Source organism: Microtus oregoni, unplaced genomic scaffold (assembly GCF_018167655.1).
Source record: "Microtus oregoni isolate MIOR12 unplaced genomic scaffold, Mior012 000033F_ref0000390, whole genome shotgun sequence".
Lineage (NCBI taxonomy): Eukaryota > Metazoa > Chordata > Mammalia > Rodentia > Cricetidae > Microtus > Microtus oregoni.
Window position 1 is genome coordinate 9,705,833 of NW_024543092.1, and position 19,653 is coordinate 9,725,485.

At 41.2% G+C, this 19,653-nt stretch overlaps 1 protein-coding gene across 1 annotated transcript; it reads right to left on the bottom strand.

Moving 5' to 3' along the window:
- Positions 1-773: 773 nt before the first annotated feature.
- Positions 774-8,486, bottom strand: LOC121466608 (retinoic acid early-inducible protein 1-alpha-like). The gene is made up of 5 exons (XM_041680389.1): positions 8,364-8,486; positions 3,364-3,621; positions 2,832-3,098; positions 1,639-1,830; positions 774-1,084 (listed from the first exon to the last, which is right to left on the bottom strand). Exons 1-5 carry the CDS (start codon positions 8,458-8,460, stop codon positions 939-941), a joined length of 960 nt encoding a protein of 319 aa, XP_041536323.1. The 5' UTR covers positions 8,461-8,486; the 3' UTR covers positions 774-938.
- Positions 8,487-19,653: the final 11,167 nt, after the last annotated feature.

A 19,653-nucleotide genomic window follows, 5' to 3' on the forward strand; every position in this document is an offset into this window, starting at 1 on the left:
TACTTAAAAACATTAAAAGTGAACCACTTTAAAAGAGACTGAATTTGACTTGTTAGGTGGACAGATCAAGTCCCAACAAGGAAATGGTTCAGTGGTTAGGAGATTCTATTCTCAGAACCTACATGGTGGCTTACAATCACCTGTAACTCTAGTTCCAGGGGATTCCAAGATGTCTTCTGACCTCCCTAGGCCACAGTGGTACGTGGACATGCATGAAGGCAAAACACTAAGGGGCATAATATTAAAACAACAACAAAATATGGAGTTTACTCAAGAAATACCTCTCAGTTACTCCAGGATTAAATAAATTGACAAGTACATATTCTTTCCTTCACTATGGAGTGTTTAGACCCCTAGGATATTGATTAGATAATTTATAAAAGGAGATAAAAATAAAAGAAATAAAACCAGCCCATGTCAGGGTTTGCTTTGTCAGGTTCAGTATCTCTGGTTTTTCCTGCCTATATTTCTTACCTGGCCAATCAGTATTTATTTATAACATGATTGACAGAATACAGACAATTCTCCCGCACTACCTCTATTTTCATATGAGGTTTTCTTACAAGTTATTTTATCCAATGATTCCATTTGGGGTTATTTGTAGAAGCTCAGTGATCAGCTACTTATAAGAATGTGGATTCCTAAATAGTGGCCATACCACTGATAAAATATTACCTCCACTCCTGCACCATTAACTGCAGATAGATTTTAAGGCGCTCTGGAGCCTCATGAGTCCCTCTCTCTCCATGAAGGGAAGGCTGACAGGCCTGCTCTTGTGCAGGGATCATGCAAGTGCTCAGAGCTGCTGAGAGTTCAGCAGTGCAGCAGCCATGTCATGACTGGAACACAGGGTTCCCTTACAGACTTTCTTCCCCCTTTTAAATGAGATTCCTGACTCTTGGGTGGGGTGATGTAGATGTGTGGTTTAGTAAATTCTTTTATTCCCATGTCTTGGGTTCATCCTCCTGAGACAACATTTTGGTGGCCTGGTTTGGGAACTCTCCGTTTGGCTCCATTGTCTTCTCTTGAATCTGTGGCTTGTGGCGGTTGACAAGACAGTTCATGGGCAGCTGAAAATTTCTGTCTGGAAAGGTTTTGCAGTGAGATTCAAAGCTCCAGACTGAGATTCTGAAAGCATTTACCCCTTTACCCCAACAGAGAAGGCTGCAAGTCACCTATTAACTTGTACCTCAATGTCCCATGACCCCTGACAGATGAAGGGGTTTTGAGTACGGACTACCCAAGCCCTTCTCAGACAGACCCATTTTTGGGGTCAGCAGCCTCTCAGTTGCATGTGGCACAGAGGGAAGTGAGGCAGAAAGAGTAGAAGGGCAGTCCTATTGACTGTGTGAAAACTCCTTTGCAGTTGTGTTTGTGATGAGTACATGGTAAGGGTCCCTAAAAGGGCCAGGACAGGAGTGCATGCAAGTGATGTGTTCAGAAGCTTGTTACATTCAGTTCTCATTGTCTGAGCAGAAGACAGTATATTGAACTGATAACCAGACAGTCAACAGGTCAGTGTTAAGGGCATGGGAGAATGGCCCAATAGGTAATAGATACCACGTGGGACACCTGTTCCATGTCCTCAGCAGACTAACCCTATCAAGAACCAGAGTGAGACCCCAGCCTGCTCCTTACCTCCTTGGGGATGGTATTTTCTCTTCACATACTTGTAAATGCCAACAATGACAGATAGGATGATGCTGATGGTGCTGACTACTGCTATGATGGTAAATATTTTCTTATTGGAAAACTGATTGGAAGACAGAATCTGGGTGGTGGTCATGGTATATGGAAGCTGGGTGATATCCGTGGTGCTTGATGTTGGTCCTTAAAAAAAAATCAGCAAAGTTCGGGATAAAGCTAAAAACATAACTCCATCAGCATCTTCTCTCTCCATTCAGTCTGAGGGTCTCATGTGTAATAACTATTTATAATTCCTGAGTAGAGAGAGGAGTGGAGCTATGTGGACAATGTTCTTGCAGAGTTTATTTCCTCACCAAAGAAAACAAATGTCTATCAAAGCATTAAACAATATGACATACTTAATGTGGTAGAACTTTCTGGATGGTGGCACAATTGGTGGCGTTTAATTGTTCCAGAGAAAGATGGTGAAGCCTTTCACAGTGATGTGGAGCTGGTACAAGGGCAGCTATCAGTGAGAAGGAAAGTGTAGTTGTATAGTATATGTGTTTTAACAAATGAAGCTGCCTGAAGATCTGCAGGCAAAGGGAAGCCACACTTTTAATGTCAGGATTTGGTAGACAGAGGCAAACAGATCTTTGTGAGTTCAGGCCACCATGGGCTACACATGATCAATCCAGAAACAGATCCAAGTGGTGGTGGCTCACACCTTCAATCCCAATACCAGGGAGTGACATGCCTTTAATCCCAGCACTCGGGAGGTGGAGACAGGAATGATAAGGCTGTGGGGAGAGAGGAATATAAAGAAGAGACAGGAACTGACTGGAGCATGGAGTCTGAGATTGGTGGAGAGCATTGAAAGAGGGTCCCTTTTTGTGTCTGGGTCTGACAGAGGTAAGATCATTCTAGTGTCTTGGCTGCTTTGCTTTTCAGGCCTTCAGCTTGAACCCCAATATCTGTCTCTTGGTTTTTATTATCCATAATACATGTAAGAGTGGAGGCTTACAGTGATGCATACAGACTTTGGGCCATGTTGTGTCTGGGACATTAGTTAATACAAAGTGAGATGAGGAAGAGGAATCCTTGTGGTCATCACTGGATCTCAGACAGGAAGACAACCAGGAAATCTTTCATCCAGTCTACCAAATGGAATGGAATTGCCCCCTGATGATCTAGGTAATACCTACTTGGCTTTTTCTTCTGGTGCTTTAAGAGTTCCTTGAGCCAGTGCCTGCAGTCTGCTGTGGAGATTATCTTGAGATCCTTTACGAATTGTTCATCATCCTTCCATTTGTTCATGATACCACCAGCTTCACAATCAATCAGTGTCCAATTCATATTCATTGTGTTGAAGAGGAAGGAGTACTTTCCACTGATGTTAAATCTCCAGGAGGCACCAACACTTTGTCCGTGTTCATACTGAGAAAGCATGGTGGTCTTTAAAGTGGGCTGCCCTGTGAACCAGACACAATACCATCATGCTTCACTCTCATAGATCCATCACTTCTCCAAAGGTCAAGACTTTCCCACTGGCTTATGAGCCAGGATCATTTCCACATGACTTTCTCTTTGTTACCCACTGGGTACCACATGCTTCCAAGGTTGGACCAGTGCTCAGCTCCCTCACACAGACACATTCACCATCCCATTCCCACATGTGCTCTGCCCTTCCTCTCTCTTGCCACCTGTCTCTGCCCCAGTACTCGATCCCACACTTACCACTGATCTTGGTAATCTCATGTTTAGTGTTAGCCAACATCTTCCTGAGCTCTTTCCACAAGTATTCCAGCTTTTGGGTCATATCTGTCCACACTTGAGTCCCATTTGCTGCATTTCCCAGGTCACCCAAAGGTGTGAATTTGCTATCATTATATTGAAGTAAAGGATCTCCATCCACTGAGCACTGCCCTTCACACCAGGGCTGTCCAGGTGTGGGATGAGCCTTGACAATGATGTCACAACGAAGAGATTGTGTATCTGTTAGAGAAACAAGCAGGTGAGCTACAAAGAGGGAGCAGAAAGTCACAGGACTCATGGTCTATGACACTAGATGACACACAGAATCCCTCTGAAGGGCAAGAAGGCAGGAAGAGAAGCCTCTAGTCAAGAAGTCCACCAGCTTCTGAATCCTTGTTTCTGTGCCATCTTTGACTGTCTTAGGGTGGTAGAACCCTCAGATGCACACTATGTTACACAAAAGATTTATCTCTCAAGTACTTTTAGTGACTTATATGAGGTATTAAGGACTAAAATACATTAAACAGTATCTGTGTTCCTGGGACTGAGATCTACTGAACAAACAGCGAAAGGAGGCATCATAGAACACATGGTAAATTCTACATGGAGTCTGGGAGTTTAGGAAAGGCCTCCTCGCATAACACTGCCACTTGTCATGGGAGGGTGAGGTGCCACCTGTGAGCATAGTACTCACTGTGTTCCCACTGGGTCCCTTCACACAGCAATGTTGGGCATCAGATGCCCAATTCTCCCACATTAAACCACACCCCTAACTCATTCTCAAAAAAAAAAAAAAAGATCTCTATCTGTGACCTGCTTGAAGCCCTCAACCTCCCTCCCTGTCCTCCGGCAGTTGTTTCCCAGCACACTTATGGCTGCTGGTCTCTGAGACTTTCCCTACCAGCAACAGAAGACACCACACCCTAGAGCTGTTCTGTTCTGTAGGCTGCACAAACAATCAGGCAAGATCTAGTGAGACATGGACATATATATTCTCCTGTGTGTGTGTGTGTGTGTGTGTGTGTGTGTGTAGATCTGAAATCTAAGCTAATAATTTTTAAAAGAACTTTTAACAAGTTTTCAATATAATTATACTAAAAATGCAGTTTTTTTTCTTTTTTTTTAAAAAAAAAACCCTCTTTCCCTTCTCACACTTTAAAACTTCTGCTCTGAGATGCCCTGCTGCAGGCTTGGGGACTTTCTTTCCTGTCCCTTTCAACCAGTTTCCTCATCCCTTCTCCTCTTTGCCTCTGTTTCTTTTATCTCCGTGGTTTTCCCCAACTCTAATTTCTCCTTCCTACCACTCTTCAGTCTTGAATTTACTCTTTAATGGCTTGGATCCTTTCTCACACAGTACCCACTTCTGGAAAATTGGTGGACATGAACATGAACCCTTGTGAGCTGAGAACTAACTTTGTGGTTGTAAAGCAAAGGTCACAAACTCAGCTCTTTAAGATGGATCACAATGAAATGTGTAGCAGGGATTTCTACAAAAAAATCCAATTAGAAGTTTGGTGAAATGATGCTGTTTCACTAAAGCAGGAATAGGGATTTATGAAGATGATGGAAAGAAAGCATCCCTGATATAATAATGTCCAATATGCAATAATAATAATAATGATAATAATAATAAAATCTTAGAAGGAAACAATTACAGTCAGACCTCCAGATTTCAGTGAGGAAAATATTTCTAGAACCTCCTACAAGTGTGTCACAGCAGTATTGACTAGACAAGGTCTCTATCTAAAACCCTTGAGACTCACCAAGTAGGCTAGACAGGCTTGACACTGACTCCAGGGTTCTCCTGCCTCTGCCTTCTTAGTACTGACAGTAAAAGCACACAACATTATGCCTGACTCTATTATAGGAGCTCCAGGGATCAAACCCAAGTCTTCATTGATGGGGGGAGAGTCTTCTGTTCTGTGTTAATTTCATTGGTTAAATAAAGAGACTTCCTTGGCCCTTTAATAGGACAGTAAATTAGGTAAGTGGAGTAGACAGAACAGAATTCTGGGAGAAAGAAGCTGAGTCAGGCAGTCGCCATGATTCTCGCACCCGACACAGAGGCAGGTTAAGATCTTCCCTGGTAAGCCACACCTCATGGTGCTACACAGATTATTAGAAATGGGTTAAAGCAAGGTGTGAGAATTAGCCAATAAGAGGCTGGAACTAATGGGCCAGGCAGTGTTTAAAAGAATATAGTTTGTGTGTAATTATTTCTGGGTATAAAGCTAGCCGTGCGGGAGCTGAGTGGAATGAAGCCTGTCACCCTTATTACTACACTTCATGATTGTGAAGCAGGCCTGCTACCACTCAGCTCTCTCCCCATGCTTTGGACATACAGTACTTAATAGTAAACAGCCAGAATTTTCTGGACAATGTCCATGTGCTCCAGGAGTGGCTTGCAGGAACCTGGTCAGAGTCTGGTCCATACTGCATGGAACAGAAAGTCCATAACTTCTAAAGCTGGAAGTGAAGGGTGTGTGTAAAGACTCAGTACATGTGTCAAAGGATATGTGATATGAAACACGTCCATGGGGAAGCATCAACAACTACTGTTTGACAAGCATGGAAAGGATGTCCAGGGAGAAGGGCACAGGCCTTGGCAGATACCCAGGATTAAAAACTACACAAGGCCATGGTTGTGGTGGTTTGAATAAGAATGGTCTTCATATGCTTATGTATTTGAACAGTTAATCATCAGGGAGTGGCACTTCCTAAGAGGGATTAGGAGTGTGGCCATGTTTGAGTAGACATAGTAGTCTTATTGGAGGAAGTGTGTCAATCTTAAGCCCAGAGTCTCTCTCTTCTTGCTGCCTTTGGATCTGAATGTAGAACTCTAACTGGGTACCACCATACTCCTCATCATGAGGATCATGGACTAAACCTCTGAAAATGTAAACAAGCTGCAATCAAATGATTTCTTTTATAAGAGTTGCCATGGTCAAGGTGTCTCTTCACAGCAATAGAACACTGAACAAGATCATGTTTCTCCCTTAAGTTGCATTTGGTAGAGGGTTTATCCCAGCAACAGAATGAAACCAGAACAGCACACGCCAGGTCTCCTGGATACTGCAGGGCTCCAGGAATGGCTTCCAGGACCTGGTCAGAGACTAGCCCACACTACAGAACAAAGAAAATCTAGACTTGTTCAATCTAGCAGTACAAGAGTGGGGATCAAGAATCTCAGAGAAATGCATGTGCCAGAGTGGATGGAACAGCAAACATTTCCAGGGGAAGTGTGCAGACTCCATGCTGTATGTGGATTCTGGAGCATCCCTGCTGAGAAGCACAGAGGGAAGGACCAGGGAGAGGGCACCAGCATTGCTGGAGCTCGGGGATGTTGATGGCTCAAGGCTGGGGTGGGATTAGGATAGTGTATTTATAACTTAGAACCCTCTATTATGTCTCAAAAAACATCCCATAGGGTATTCAGGAGGCAGTAACATTAATGAGTACAGAAAAGACAGCCTGGGTCTTAACTGCTTAAAGTTGGAAATAGTGGGCTAAGAGGAGGCAAGATTGCTAAATATAGACAGATGATTACCCCACCCAAATGTGGCTGGATTTTAATAATTAAAGACAAAACAGATGACCAAGAAGTTGAAAGTTGATTTCCCATGAAAACTCCTGACCCCTGTGCCCATAGTTAAAACTAAACCTTTGGGGCTAGAGAGGTGGTGCAGTGGTTAAGGGCACTAGTTGTTCTTGAAGAGGATCCAGATTTGATTCTCAGCTACCACACGTGGCTGCTCACCACTGGCTATAGCTCCGGTTCCATGAGATCCAATGCCCTCTTTTGACCTCTAAGGGGACCAGAAACATGTGTTTTAAACCTACATACATGCAGTCAAAACATAAAATAAATCTTAAAAAAAACAGTAAAAACTTAACCTCCTCAAAGACAGACTCAGATTGACTTCCTAGGTCAGAGAGATCAGGTCCCAACAAGAGCGACCACTCTGCCCAGCAGCAAGTGCAGTCATTCTTTCTGCACCGCTTCATTACTGCCCCGTCACTCAGGGATGAACCCAGATATGCTCCTGTGAATGTCTAGTGTGGTTATTTGAATGACCCTATTCTCTGTAGAGCAGGATGCTTGAATACTTGGTCCCCAGTTGGTGGCAGCTGTTTGGATAGGTTTAGGAGGTATGGCCTGGCTGAAGGAAGTATACCACTGAGGGTGTGGCTTTGAATCCCATTCCCATTTCTTCATGTCTGGATCATGCCTGACTTTAAGATGCAGCCTCTCAGTTGGGCATGACATCACAGAACTCTCATCCCAGCACTGGAGAGGCAAAGGCAGTCAGATCTAAATCAGTTGAAAGCCAGCCTATTCTACATAGTAATTTCTAGAACAGCTGGAAGTATACAGTGAGACCTTTCAAAAACCAAACCAAACAAAGCAAAAACAAAAGGGGGGAAATGAGAAAGTGGGTGGTTGTGGCTACCTTGTCTTGGAAGCATCTATTGTGATTCGCTGAAAAAATACCTTGGGACCATAGTAAAGAATGTTAGAAAACAAATAAGTTCAGGAATGGCAGAGAGCTTGTGAAAATTCCTTGGAAAGACAGTCTTCAGATCATGGACTACCTTATGACCAAGGGAGTTAGCTGTCTGAGCCTCTTGGTAGGGTCTGGAACCCTGGCATCTTGCCTATCACCCTGGTTCTCCTAACTCAGTTTAAGTTTTCTGTGAACCTCAGTATGCCTGAGGGCTAGTGGTGTCACCAGGATACCCCCTGACGTCTTGACCTCACTATTTGTCTTCACCTGGTAATTTTCTTGGTCTTCCCCTGGACATGGTAGTGACAGGGTCAAAGAAAGTGCTCTGTGCAACGATATGTTTTAGAGACTTCAGGAGCTCCCTTCAGGAGACTGGTACCTCATGATTCAATAGCGGGCTCCAACCTCCTTGCCCCTCTTTTCCTCTCCCCCATGCTACATTCCCAGTAGCCCTTCACTTAGACCATGGCAACTCACCGGCTAGCAGCGTCGACCACAGACAGATGATCCTTAGAATGGAGGAGCACAGAGCCTGGGTGGAAAGACAGTGCTTGGCGACTGCCTTCTTTGCCATACCCTTAGCAAAAGGTTTAATAACTGGTGCTGCAGAGGGAAGAGGATGTGTGCAAAGAATTATGAAGTGCCAGGCACCTGGTATGAATAGTGCATGACAGGTTGACTGGCTGACAGGCTCTCTCTGGACCATAGTCATCCTTCCCTCTGGGAGGCAGAGACTATGATCTGAGTGGTGCAGAGCTGCTGTAGTTGTCCAGTCCCCAGGATCCTAAACCTCCTGGTGCATCCCATGCATTCCCCAGGTGAGCCTGCCCTCTGACTCACTGGCAAAGTATAATTAAAGCACAACAACCCACAGCAACCTGAGTCAAGCCAAGAGTTCCTTCTAGGAGTCTTTGCTACACACATCCTTAGCTTCAGCCACACCAACAGTCTTTCTCTAAACCACCTCTCCCCCCACGCCCAATTCTGAGTTCCCCTCTGATCTCCAGCTGTCCCTTCTGCACTTCCTGTTGCAGGAGGTCCTCCCACTCCTCCAGCCTATAGCCACTGAGATACCAGCCCATTGGGGTGTGGTCTCTCTCTCTTTAAAAAAGTGGCCACTTCCCTCTCCTCTCTCTCTTCACTTCCTGCTCCGCCAGCGACTAGACTCCCTTCCTGGTTGTGTAGAGGGCTGTTGTCTGGGACGGCGATCTGTAAGTTTTTTCCCCTTTAAATAAATACCACCCTATTAATCATAATTCCAAACTGGTGTGGCATTGTTTGTGACTTACACCTTCAATTGGCGCCCAATGTTTGGTTGGTTTTAGGACCTCTCCTTCCCCTGCTCAGCTGCCGGCCTCGAGTTTGCCTTGGCACGAGCCCTCCCTCCCTCAGCCGCAGCCTGTGCAGTGGCCTCGTGGCCTGTGTCTTGTGCGTGGAGCCATCAGCTTAACATAAATCATCACGCACTGGCTTTTCTTGCTGCAGTTCTTTATATTTTCTCTTTAGACACCTCAGATTGACTTCCAGTCCCCACGCACTCTATCATCTGCCTCCCCACGTGGATTTAAACTCCACAGGCCTGTGTAGTCTCTGCCCGCGTGGTTTGCTCTTTTCTGAGTCATTTTTAAATCTCCCTTGCAAACACAGCTCTTAAGTGGCGCGAACCAGAGCACGCGGTTGCTGAAAGCTGCAACCCCTCAGGGTGACTCTGTCACGTGGAGGCATAAGCGGCTTCCAGGTTGCTCTTCTCTACCCCTGGATTCTGGGTTTCTGGTTCCGTCTCTGGAATTGATTTAATTACATTTACTTTGTTGAGAAACTTTCATTTTCCAGTTTTTAACATCTACTAAGGCACTGAAACAGGACCCTGTTTTCACCGTGACTCGGCAACAGTGTCACCTGCTGGATAATAGGTAATATGGCAGTTTTCATTTCTAATGCAAATTTTACTGCTTTGTTTTCACTAATACAATGGATTAGTAAATTTATATTTATAGTAAATAATTTATTATTATATTTATTATAATTTATTATATTATATTTATATTTACTAATACAATGGATTACATCATACAAGGTTTATATGATTATGGGGACACCTTAATTTGCTTGTTACTAGGTTTCAGTTTTCTTTTCCATATTCTATCATTAAGGAAGAATATGGCACTCCTAAGAACGATAGAATCTTTATGAACTAATAATGAACAGAAGAATATGGCACTCCTAAGAATGATAGAATCTTTACGAACTAATAATGAACAACTAATTGACAGGATTAAAATTAATGAAAATCAGAGGTTATCTGAACAAGTGGATACTATGACAGACAAAATTGACTCCATATCCAAGGGTACTAGAAAGTTACCTGAAAGGGTTCAGGCTGTTGAATTTGACCTTCAGACTTTATCACAAAGTTTTGATAAGGTAACAGACAGAATGTACCTCCAAGATGGGAATCTACATGATATACAAGAAAAGTTTAAGGAGGACATGTTATTTTTGAAGGAAAAAATTAAAGCTTTGGAATCACAGGTGCAGAATGGGGACCAAAAAGTTGATACCTCAGTGAAATCACTGGAAATATATACAGGTCAGGAGATTCAGGATTTAAGAGAGACAATGATAAAAAGATTTGAAAAGATTGGAGAAATTACTGCAGCTGGTGAACAGAGAAAGGAGGCACAAGGACAGGATACAATGTCTCCACCAGCTATTAGAACTGGCTTACCCAGGGTTCTAGCGACATACCCTATACTTAATTCTGACAAAGCGTCAACTTCTAAAGGCTCAAAGGGAGTCAGAGAAGCTAGATGGACGCCAATAGCAATGAATGACCTGAAAGAAATTAAGCAAGCTGTTGTTAATTTTGGCTTGCACAATGCATATGTAAAGGAAATGATAAGGACTTGGACTTCTAATGCTAGAGCTACCCCCCATGATTTCCATCAGTTAGTGTCTGCAGTTTTAGATAATGGACCTTCCTTGATGTTTGGAATTTATTTCAGAGAAGAATCCAAACATATGGAACAGCAAGGAAGAGCAAAAGGTGTTGAGGTTTCCCAAGATCAAATTCTTGGTGCAGGAGAATATGCTGATCCACAGGTCCAAGCTCTTTATGACGATGAAGTACTGTGTCTATGTCACCAAGCAGCTTTAAATGCTTGGAATAGGATACAAGATCCAGCAAAAAGGGTTGAATCATATACCAGAATTAGGCAGGGACAGAGAGAACCCTTTATTGACTTTTTGCAAAGATTAATTAAGGCTCTGGACATAGGGGTAACAGACCCAGAAGCTAGACAAATACTTCTTGAATCTCTAGCTTTTGAGAATGCAAACATAGAATGCAAAAAGATAATTGGGCCTTTAAAGTCTGGATCAGCATCTATGGATGAATGGATTCAGCATACCATGAATGTTGAGACGTTTAGCTAAAATGATAAATCTTGGGTAGGAGAAGCGATTTCCAAAGCAATGAGGAGATATCAAACTGCCAGGTGTTTTAATTGTGATAAATTAGGACATTTGCAAAGGGATTGCAGGCAAAGAATTTCTAGGAATAATATCTCTTCTGGGAATGACAAAAATAGGAGACCTCTGCCTTCAGGTATATGTAGGAGATGCGGTAAAGGCCGGCATTGGTCCAACGAATGTAGGTCAACAACAGACAGACGGGGCAATCCGATATCATTGGGAAACTCCTTGGGGGGCCTCTCACAGGTCCCCAAGCCAACAGTGGCCCAGTCATTCCCAGTCACAGTGGAGAACGTGCCTCACCAAGAAAATTAAAAGCTCCAATTTCTGCTGTAAAAAGTAATACTGGTCTAAATGATGGATTACGCGTGGAGGATGAGTCAAAAAACCCAGGAGGACAGAGTAAACGTATATTTTGGCAGACTTCTATTAATGATCAAAGACCAAAGCTAAGAGTCTGTATAAATGGCACTTTTATTGAAGGCTTATTAGACACAGGTGCGGATGTAAGTATCATTACCCCAGAATCTTGTCATCCGAATTGGCCTTTTCAAGAGGTAGATGTTCAGTTCCTGGGAATTGGAACCCTATCTCGTGTAAAACAAAGCATAAGATGGGTTGAATGCATAGGGCCTGAAAGGCAAATAGGAAGACTAAGGCCATATATAGCCAATATTGCCATAAATTTATGGGGCCGTGACCTGGTACAGCAATGGAATACCCAGATTAACATTCCTGTAGTTCCAGGAACTCATAATTCTGGGAAGGATATGATGAGGTATTATGGAAAAAGGTCACCAGCCATTCAGGCTGTACAAGAACATGCAGCAAATACCAAACATTTAGAGGTACCAACAGCCCTACCTTTAAAGTGGCTAACTGAGAAGCCAATATGGATCAAACAGTGGCCTCTAGCTGAAGATAAACTACAGGCATTGGAACAGCTGGTGCAAGAGCAACTAGATGCTCACCATATTGAAGAATCAACCAGCCCTTGGAATTCTCCTGTGTTTGTTGTAAAAAAAGAAATCTGATAAATGGAGAATGGTGACAGATCTAAGAGCTGTCAACAAAGCAATTCAACCTATGGGCCCACTACAATCTGGAATTCTTTTGCCTTCCCTGTTACCAAAAGGATGGCCTCTTATAGTTATTGATTTGAAAGATTGTTTTTTCACTATACCGTTACAAGAAAAGGATAGAGAAAAATTTGCCTTCACAGTGCCTACTTATAATAATTCTCAGCATAACAGGAGATATCAATGGACTGTCCTCCCACAGGGTATGCTCAATAGTCCTACACTGTGCCAATATTTTGTAAGTAAGCCATTGGAAATAATTCGTAAACAATTCCCCAAGTCCATCATTTATCATTACATGGATGACATCTTGTTATCTGATTCAAATAAAGATACTTTAGAAAGGATGTTTGAAGAAGTAAAGAAAGTCTTGCCTAGGTGGGGATTACAAATTGCCCCTGAAAAGATTCAAAGAGGAAATTCTATTAATTACCTAGGTTACAGAGTAGGGTTAGAGAAAATTAAAATGCAAAAGACACAAATTAGGAGAGACCTGTTAAAGACTCTTAATGACTTCCAAAGATTGTTAGGAGACATTTCCAGTCTACGACCAGCTGTTGGGATAACACCTGATCTAATAGTTCATTTAAACAAAACCTTAGATGGTGATAAAGATTTGAATAGTCCAAGAAAACTGACAGCTAAAGCAGAAAAGGAACTGACAATGATTAAGGAAAAATTACAGGAGGCACATGTGGATAGGGTGAACTCAAATCTCAGCTGCATCCTAGTCATATTGCTTTCCAGAATTTCTCCTACAGAGATTCTAATGCAAAGGAAAGATATTATTTTAGAGTGGATATTTATACGTAATAAAACAAGTAAAAAATCAAAAACTTATGTGGAAAAAGTCTCTGAATTAATTATAAAAGGTAAGCTGAGACTTCGTCAACTAGCAGGTATAGACCCAGCAGAAATTATAGTGCCTTTTACTACTGAAAAGAAATTAAAAAGTTATGGGAAGACAATGAACCATGGCAAAGAGCTTGTGCTAATTTTTTGGGAGAAATTAATAGCAACTATCCCAAAAGTGGTAGACTTAACCTCATAAAAAGAACTTTTTGGATTCTTCCTAGAATTGTACATGATGTTCCAATAACTGGAGCCCGTACGTTCTATACTGATGCAAATAAATCAGGGAAAGCAGGTTACAAGTCAGATGAATTGAGTAAGGTGGAACAAAGCCCTTATAATTCTGTCCAGAAGGCAGAATTATATGCCATTCTTATGGTGCTAAGGGATTTTAAAGAACCTCTTAATATAGTTACAGATTCACAATATGCAGAAAGAATTAACTTGCATATTGAAACTGCTGATATACCAGATGACACAGAGTTGACTTCATTGTTTATCCAGGTACAAGACATAATCAGGAACAGGCTTTGTCTGATGTACATAACACACATCCGGTCCCATACAGGTCTGCCTGGTCCTCTAGCCCAAGGCAACGCTTAGATTGATCAATTATTGATTGGAAATGTATTGCAGGCCTCAGAATTTCATAAGAAGCATCATGTCAATAGAAAAAGCCTAAAGAAAGAATTTTCCATTACTTGGCAAAAAGCTAAGGACATTATAAAGAGATGTCCTACTTGTTCTTTCTATAATCAAACACCGTTGCCTGCAGGGAGTAACCCAAAGGGTACTAAGAGAAATGAAATCTGGCAGATGGATGTGTTCCACTTTATGGAATTTGGTAAATTAAAATATGTACACCATACCATAGACACGTATTCAGGTTTTCAATGGGCTACTGCCCTGAGCTCAGAAAAGGCTGATTCAGTAATCAAACATTTATTGGAAGTTATGGCCATCATGGGTATACCTGCACAAATAAAGACAGATAATGGTCCAGCATATGTATCTAAGAAAATGAAACGCTTTTTTAATTATTATAATATAAAACACAATACAGGTATACCAAATAATCCTACAGGTCAGGCAGTTATAGAAAGATCAAATCGTACTATAAAGGATATGCTGAACAAACAGAAAGGGATCGAAAATACCCCCAGAAATAGATTACATAATGCTTTATTAACCTTGAATTTTCTTAACGCTAATGAGAAAGGAACGACAGCAGCAGAAAGACATTGGATAATGGAAAAGTCTGCTGCACTAAATCAACCGATTTATTTCAAAGATGTGCTGACCTCTCAATGGAAGCCAGGAGATGTGCTATGTTGGGGAAGGGGTTTTGCTCTTGTTTCCACAGGAGAAGAAAAATTGTGGATACCATCAAAATTAATAAAGTTTCAATTTGAAGAGGAGAAAACTCTTGGAAAGGAGAAATGACAACTCATCCACAATGATGATATTCATACAGGTGGTAAGAAAATCATATAGAATAGGGGCAGGGTTCTGTTCTTATCTCCACAGGAAAACACTCATCTTTGAAAAATTCAAGGGACCCTAGGTGTTTGGATACTGACAGATGGAAAAATACATGCCCAATAGGAAATATCAAGAAAACTGAATGAGTTGTGTAAGTAAAATATATTAAACCATATTTCTAAATTTATAAAGCTGGTTTTGAAGTTGGACTCTGGCTCAGTCCCTCTCCAATTCCAAGTCTGTTAGTAAGAGAAAAACCCAGAGTTTCTGTCTCATGTCAAGAGCCATGATATGGGACAGAAAGAAATATGAGTTTAGAAAATATCTTTGCTTTTCTTCATATCTATCATACTTTTCATTGAATATATCTATCATGCCTTTCAGTGAATATATATATATATATATATATATATATATATATATATATATATGAATGTCTATTTGATTAATGTTTAAGTTTTTCACAATGAACAATGAGTTTTTCCTGAAGTGACATTTGAAGTTTCCAGGAAGGAGATGGGGCCCCATAACAACAACTCCACCTGGTTGATATGACGTCATGATACTGATAGCACTACTACAAGACCTGCTTTGGGTACCAGCTGCACAAGACAGTTCCAATTTGGTTAGCTGAAATGGTGCACATCTTATACAACATTTTGGCCAGACCTGTAAAAAATACTCAGAGACTACTGGCAATTTTAAAAGACATTGATCTTGAAATTTAACCATCATTTTACTTTCACAGGATCCCCCAGAAAGAACGTCGCCCCCATGACAGCTGGAAGTAATTCTAGAGGATGACGTCCCCTCTCCCAGTAAAGTTTACCCTTGGGTTTAGGGACATCATTTAGGGGTTGATTATAATTAGTATACGATTGAGGGTTGGGGGAGGAATTTTATAAGCTCAGGGATCATTTTGGAAAAAAAAATGGGATAATAGATTTGTAATTGTGAGTTACTGTTTTTAGACAAATATATTGGTATAGATTCTTGTATATTGATACAAAGTTAAATTATATTGACTATTGTATGCATGTATGTTTCTACCTCTGTTTAAAACATTTTTATGTATTGACATATATTGTATTGATATATATATATATTGTATATATTTACCATATTGCAGTGTACATTTATACCTCTGATTAAGATACTTATATAATGTTTGTGTATTGATATATATTTACCTACTGCAATGTATATTTGTACATTGTTTATATTTGGAGGTCATTGTCCTCATTTGTTTCACAGTCGTTTATTGTCTTAGTCTTTAAGTTAGATAGGTATTGAGAATTATATAGATTAATAGTCATCTAAGTTTGTCATTTATAATTAGACTAATCAGGTTCTCTAGATATACAGAGATTATACTCAGTATAGATAGATAATCTTCAACTTCTTCAAAGAGCTGTAGAAAATGGCCTTTAATCTAACTCAGAGTTTTGTGGTAGTGAGACACAATTGCTCCTGGCAACACCGCTCTATTCCCGAGAGAATGTTGAGCACCAAAGACACTCCACCTGGAGTCTTTCTTTTTGGCAGAACTGGCCTTTGGGCAAAGAAATGCCCATACCTCAACCACTGACAGAGATACAGAGCATGCATCAATGGATAAAACAGGACTGTCATATCCTGCCAAGACAGGGTAAGATAGTTTTGAAAAAGTTGCTTTCCTTTGAAAATGGTATGTCAGTTATGTTAGGCCTTAGCCAAAGTTGGTTGCTTCAACGCTGCTAATGTGAATTTGCGTGATTGCCCAGGTAGCTAGTTGTCTCTGTGATTTGTTGCATGTTTTGGAAGTTGTTTTACTGAACTTCCTAATTACCCAGGTAACATTATTTCCCTTCTCAGATCTTCGATGGGGTTGAAGACTATATAAATGTAGTTACTTTCTCTCATGACTTGGCCAAGTTATTTATTATACAAGACCTAAGCTAGTTAGAATAGTATATTTGTACTTATTGTATATAATTTCATAGTAGGTTTAGAACTCTCTTACTTAAACAAAAGGGGGAGGTGTTGCAGAAGGTCCTTCTGCTCCTCCAGCCTATAGCCGCTGAGATACCAGCCCACTGGGGTGTGGTCTCTCTCCTTTTAAAAAAGCGGCCACTTCCCTCTCCTCTCTCGTCACTTCCTGCTCTGCTGGCGACTAGACTCCCTTCCTGGTTGTGTAGAGGGCTGTTGTCTGGGACGGCGATCTGTAAGTTTTTTCCCCTTTAAATAAATACCACCCTATTAATCATAATTCCAAACTGGTGTGGCATTGTTTGTGACTTATGCCTTCAACTTCCCACCACTTTTCCTCTTCTTACATCTCCATCCCAGACTCCTTTTGGTATAGAAGGGTCTTCCTTCTATGTGTTGCTTCCATTGGTCAAATAAAGAAACTGCCTTGGCTTTTTGATAGGGCAGAATTTAGATAGGTGGAGTAGACTGAACAGAATGCTGGGAGAAAGAAAGCAGAGTCAGGCAGATGCCATGGCTATCTGACTGGAGATGGACGTAGGTTAGAATCTTCCCCGTATGCCACAACATCGTGGTGACATACAGATTATTAGAAATGGGTTAAGATGTGAGGGTTAGCCAATATGAGGCTTGATATAATGGGCCAGGCAGTGTTTAAATGAATACAGTTTCTGTGTAATTGTTTCGGGGTATAAGCTAGCCGGGTGGGATGGAACAAAGGGCCTGCGCTCCTGCCGGGTGGTGGGGATGCAGCCTGCTGCTCTCACTACTACAGTGTGGCTGCCCCATGTGGTCTACTAATTCCACGTAAAACCTGAGAGGGCTTAAAAAGGAGAGACAGAGAGTTCAATACAGCTTTTTTTTGCTGTTTGTGGGTGGTGTGCCGCAGAGAGAATTTCCAGACTCAGCAGCCTTTTTTTTTTTTTTTTAAAAAAACGCCATGCCATTTTTAAAGAGGGTTCCTGGGACCTGCTGCTGGTGCAATCTCTGGCTATGGAGCATTTCTGGGCTCGGATGTTTGTATGCCCACTCGGGATCAAGAAGAAAGTACTCTGAGATTATGCCAATGGCTCACTGCTCCCTGCCTGCACCTGGGGAGGTGGTGGGATCAGGTTTACTAGGCATGCACAAGTGGGAGAACGTGGCAGATTCCATACACAGGGATGTTTTCCAGGCTGCACAGTTGTCTGCCTGGCAGATTAGGCTGTATCTGAACTAAAAAGCTCATTCTTAGAGTTAAAGTGCTGAGTGTGGCTCCTACCTGGAGGCAAAAAAAAAAAAAAAAAAAAGCCAAGCAGTTTTAAAACGCTGGCTTTCTGGGTTATGGTCCTACCATGACCTCTGTCTCTTGCGGGAGACAGAGAATTTGGATGGGGTTTTGTGAGTAATATGCTTGCTTCCTTGATGGCAATGTGGACTTGCTGTGCACCTGGAACTGTGTGCAGCTCAGGGGCACCAAATGGCTGAGACAGGAGTGGCTCCGCTCAGCCATGATGAACTGTGCCGACCTCTGGCAGAAACTATCATAATTATCATAAGGTTTAGACTGGGCAGGAAACAGGTGGTACTGTATCACCTCTACATGGCGCAACTTAAGTTTTTAAGAAGTGCTTAGCATTTTAAGAAGTGCTCCTGGTTAGTAAAGAATTACAGATTCACAATAGGACAGATTCAGACATAAAAGACCTTTAAAAGGGTCATAGTGTTAGATAGACATACGTAGGCTTGCTTGGGAAAGAGAAGAAAAAGAGTATTAAAAAGTCATAAAGTAAAGTTAATGCTTAAAAAACAGGGTAAAGTCTTTAAAGAGACAGAGTACAGACAGTTATAGATTAAAAGAAATAAAGAAAAATAAGCCACGTAAAAATGGAAAATTCACAGAGTGTTTGGATTCTGTATATTGTGTTTTCTTTGAATTTTTTGACTGTAAAGGAGCTAAGTACAGAGGCACATCTCATTATGTGGGCTGCTAAGATAAACCAGGACATATATTATAAAACTATCTTGACTTCAGAATTTGGATCTAAGAACATGATGCTTTGGAAAAGAGGTTCTTCTTTTGTTGTTTTCACAGAGGATGAGAACCTATGGATTGCTTCTATCTCAATATGGTATGATAGACCACACCCTCCTGAAAGTTGCTGTGAACACCCTCAAAAATTACTTCATTCAACTGCCAACTGAGATGAACCTAGCACACAGGTTATACCATGAAAGACCTGATTAACAGCGCCCCCATACAGCAGAAAGAAGTTCGGAGAGAAATAACTATGTCCATATTCCCAGATATTGTTTATAAATGTTCTTTTACATTTAAAGGGGGATATGATATACACACTGGTAAATAGGTATGTAACTCATTTAACTCATTACAGTATACACACTAGGAAATAGGCATGTAACTCATTTAAATATATGTTTTAAATCATAAATTATTCAAAGTAGCCCCGAAATAACGTCTTACTCAGTGAATCAAAATTACATTTTTACAGTGGGAATATTTATTTTATAAATACATATGTATAGTGAATAATTCGTTAGCCTGAAATTACATGAATCAGAGAACAAAATGATCTGCTCATAGAAAAAGCAAATTTAAAGATTTTTTTTTTTTACTTTTCGCAAAATTTTAAGAAAATATTTTGTTTGATTTTTCTTGACATTCCAAATTAAGCCACTTGCTATGCCTCCTTAGAGGGGAGTAAATGGCGAAAGATACAGAATATGGTAATTACAAATCAAATTTCCTTATCTGAGGTATGCCTAACTCAAATCTCAGAATAAAAGGATTTATCTTTTTAATGTCAGAAAGAAAAAGTGGAAACCACAGGGCTCAAAAACTCCCAGTTCATTGTTCTCTGATTCACAAAACTTTTCTATTTCTGATCAGCACTGGTTCCCACATCCAGTTG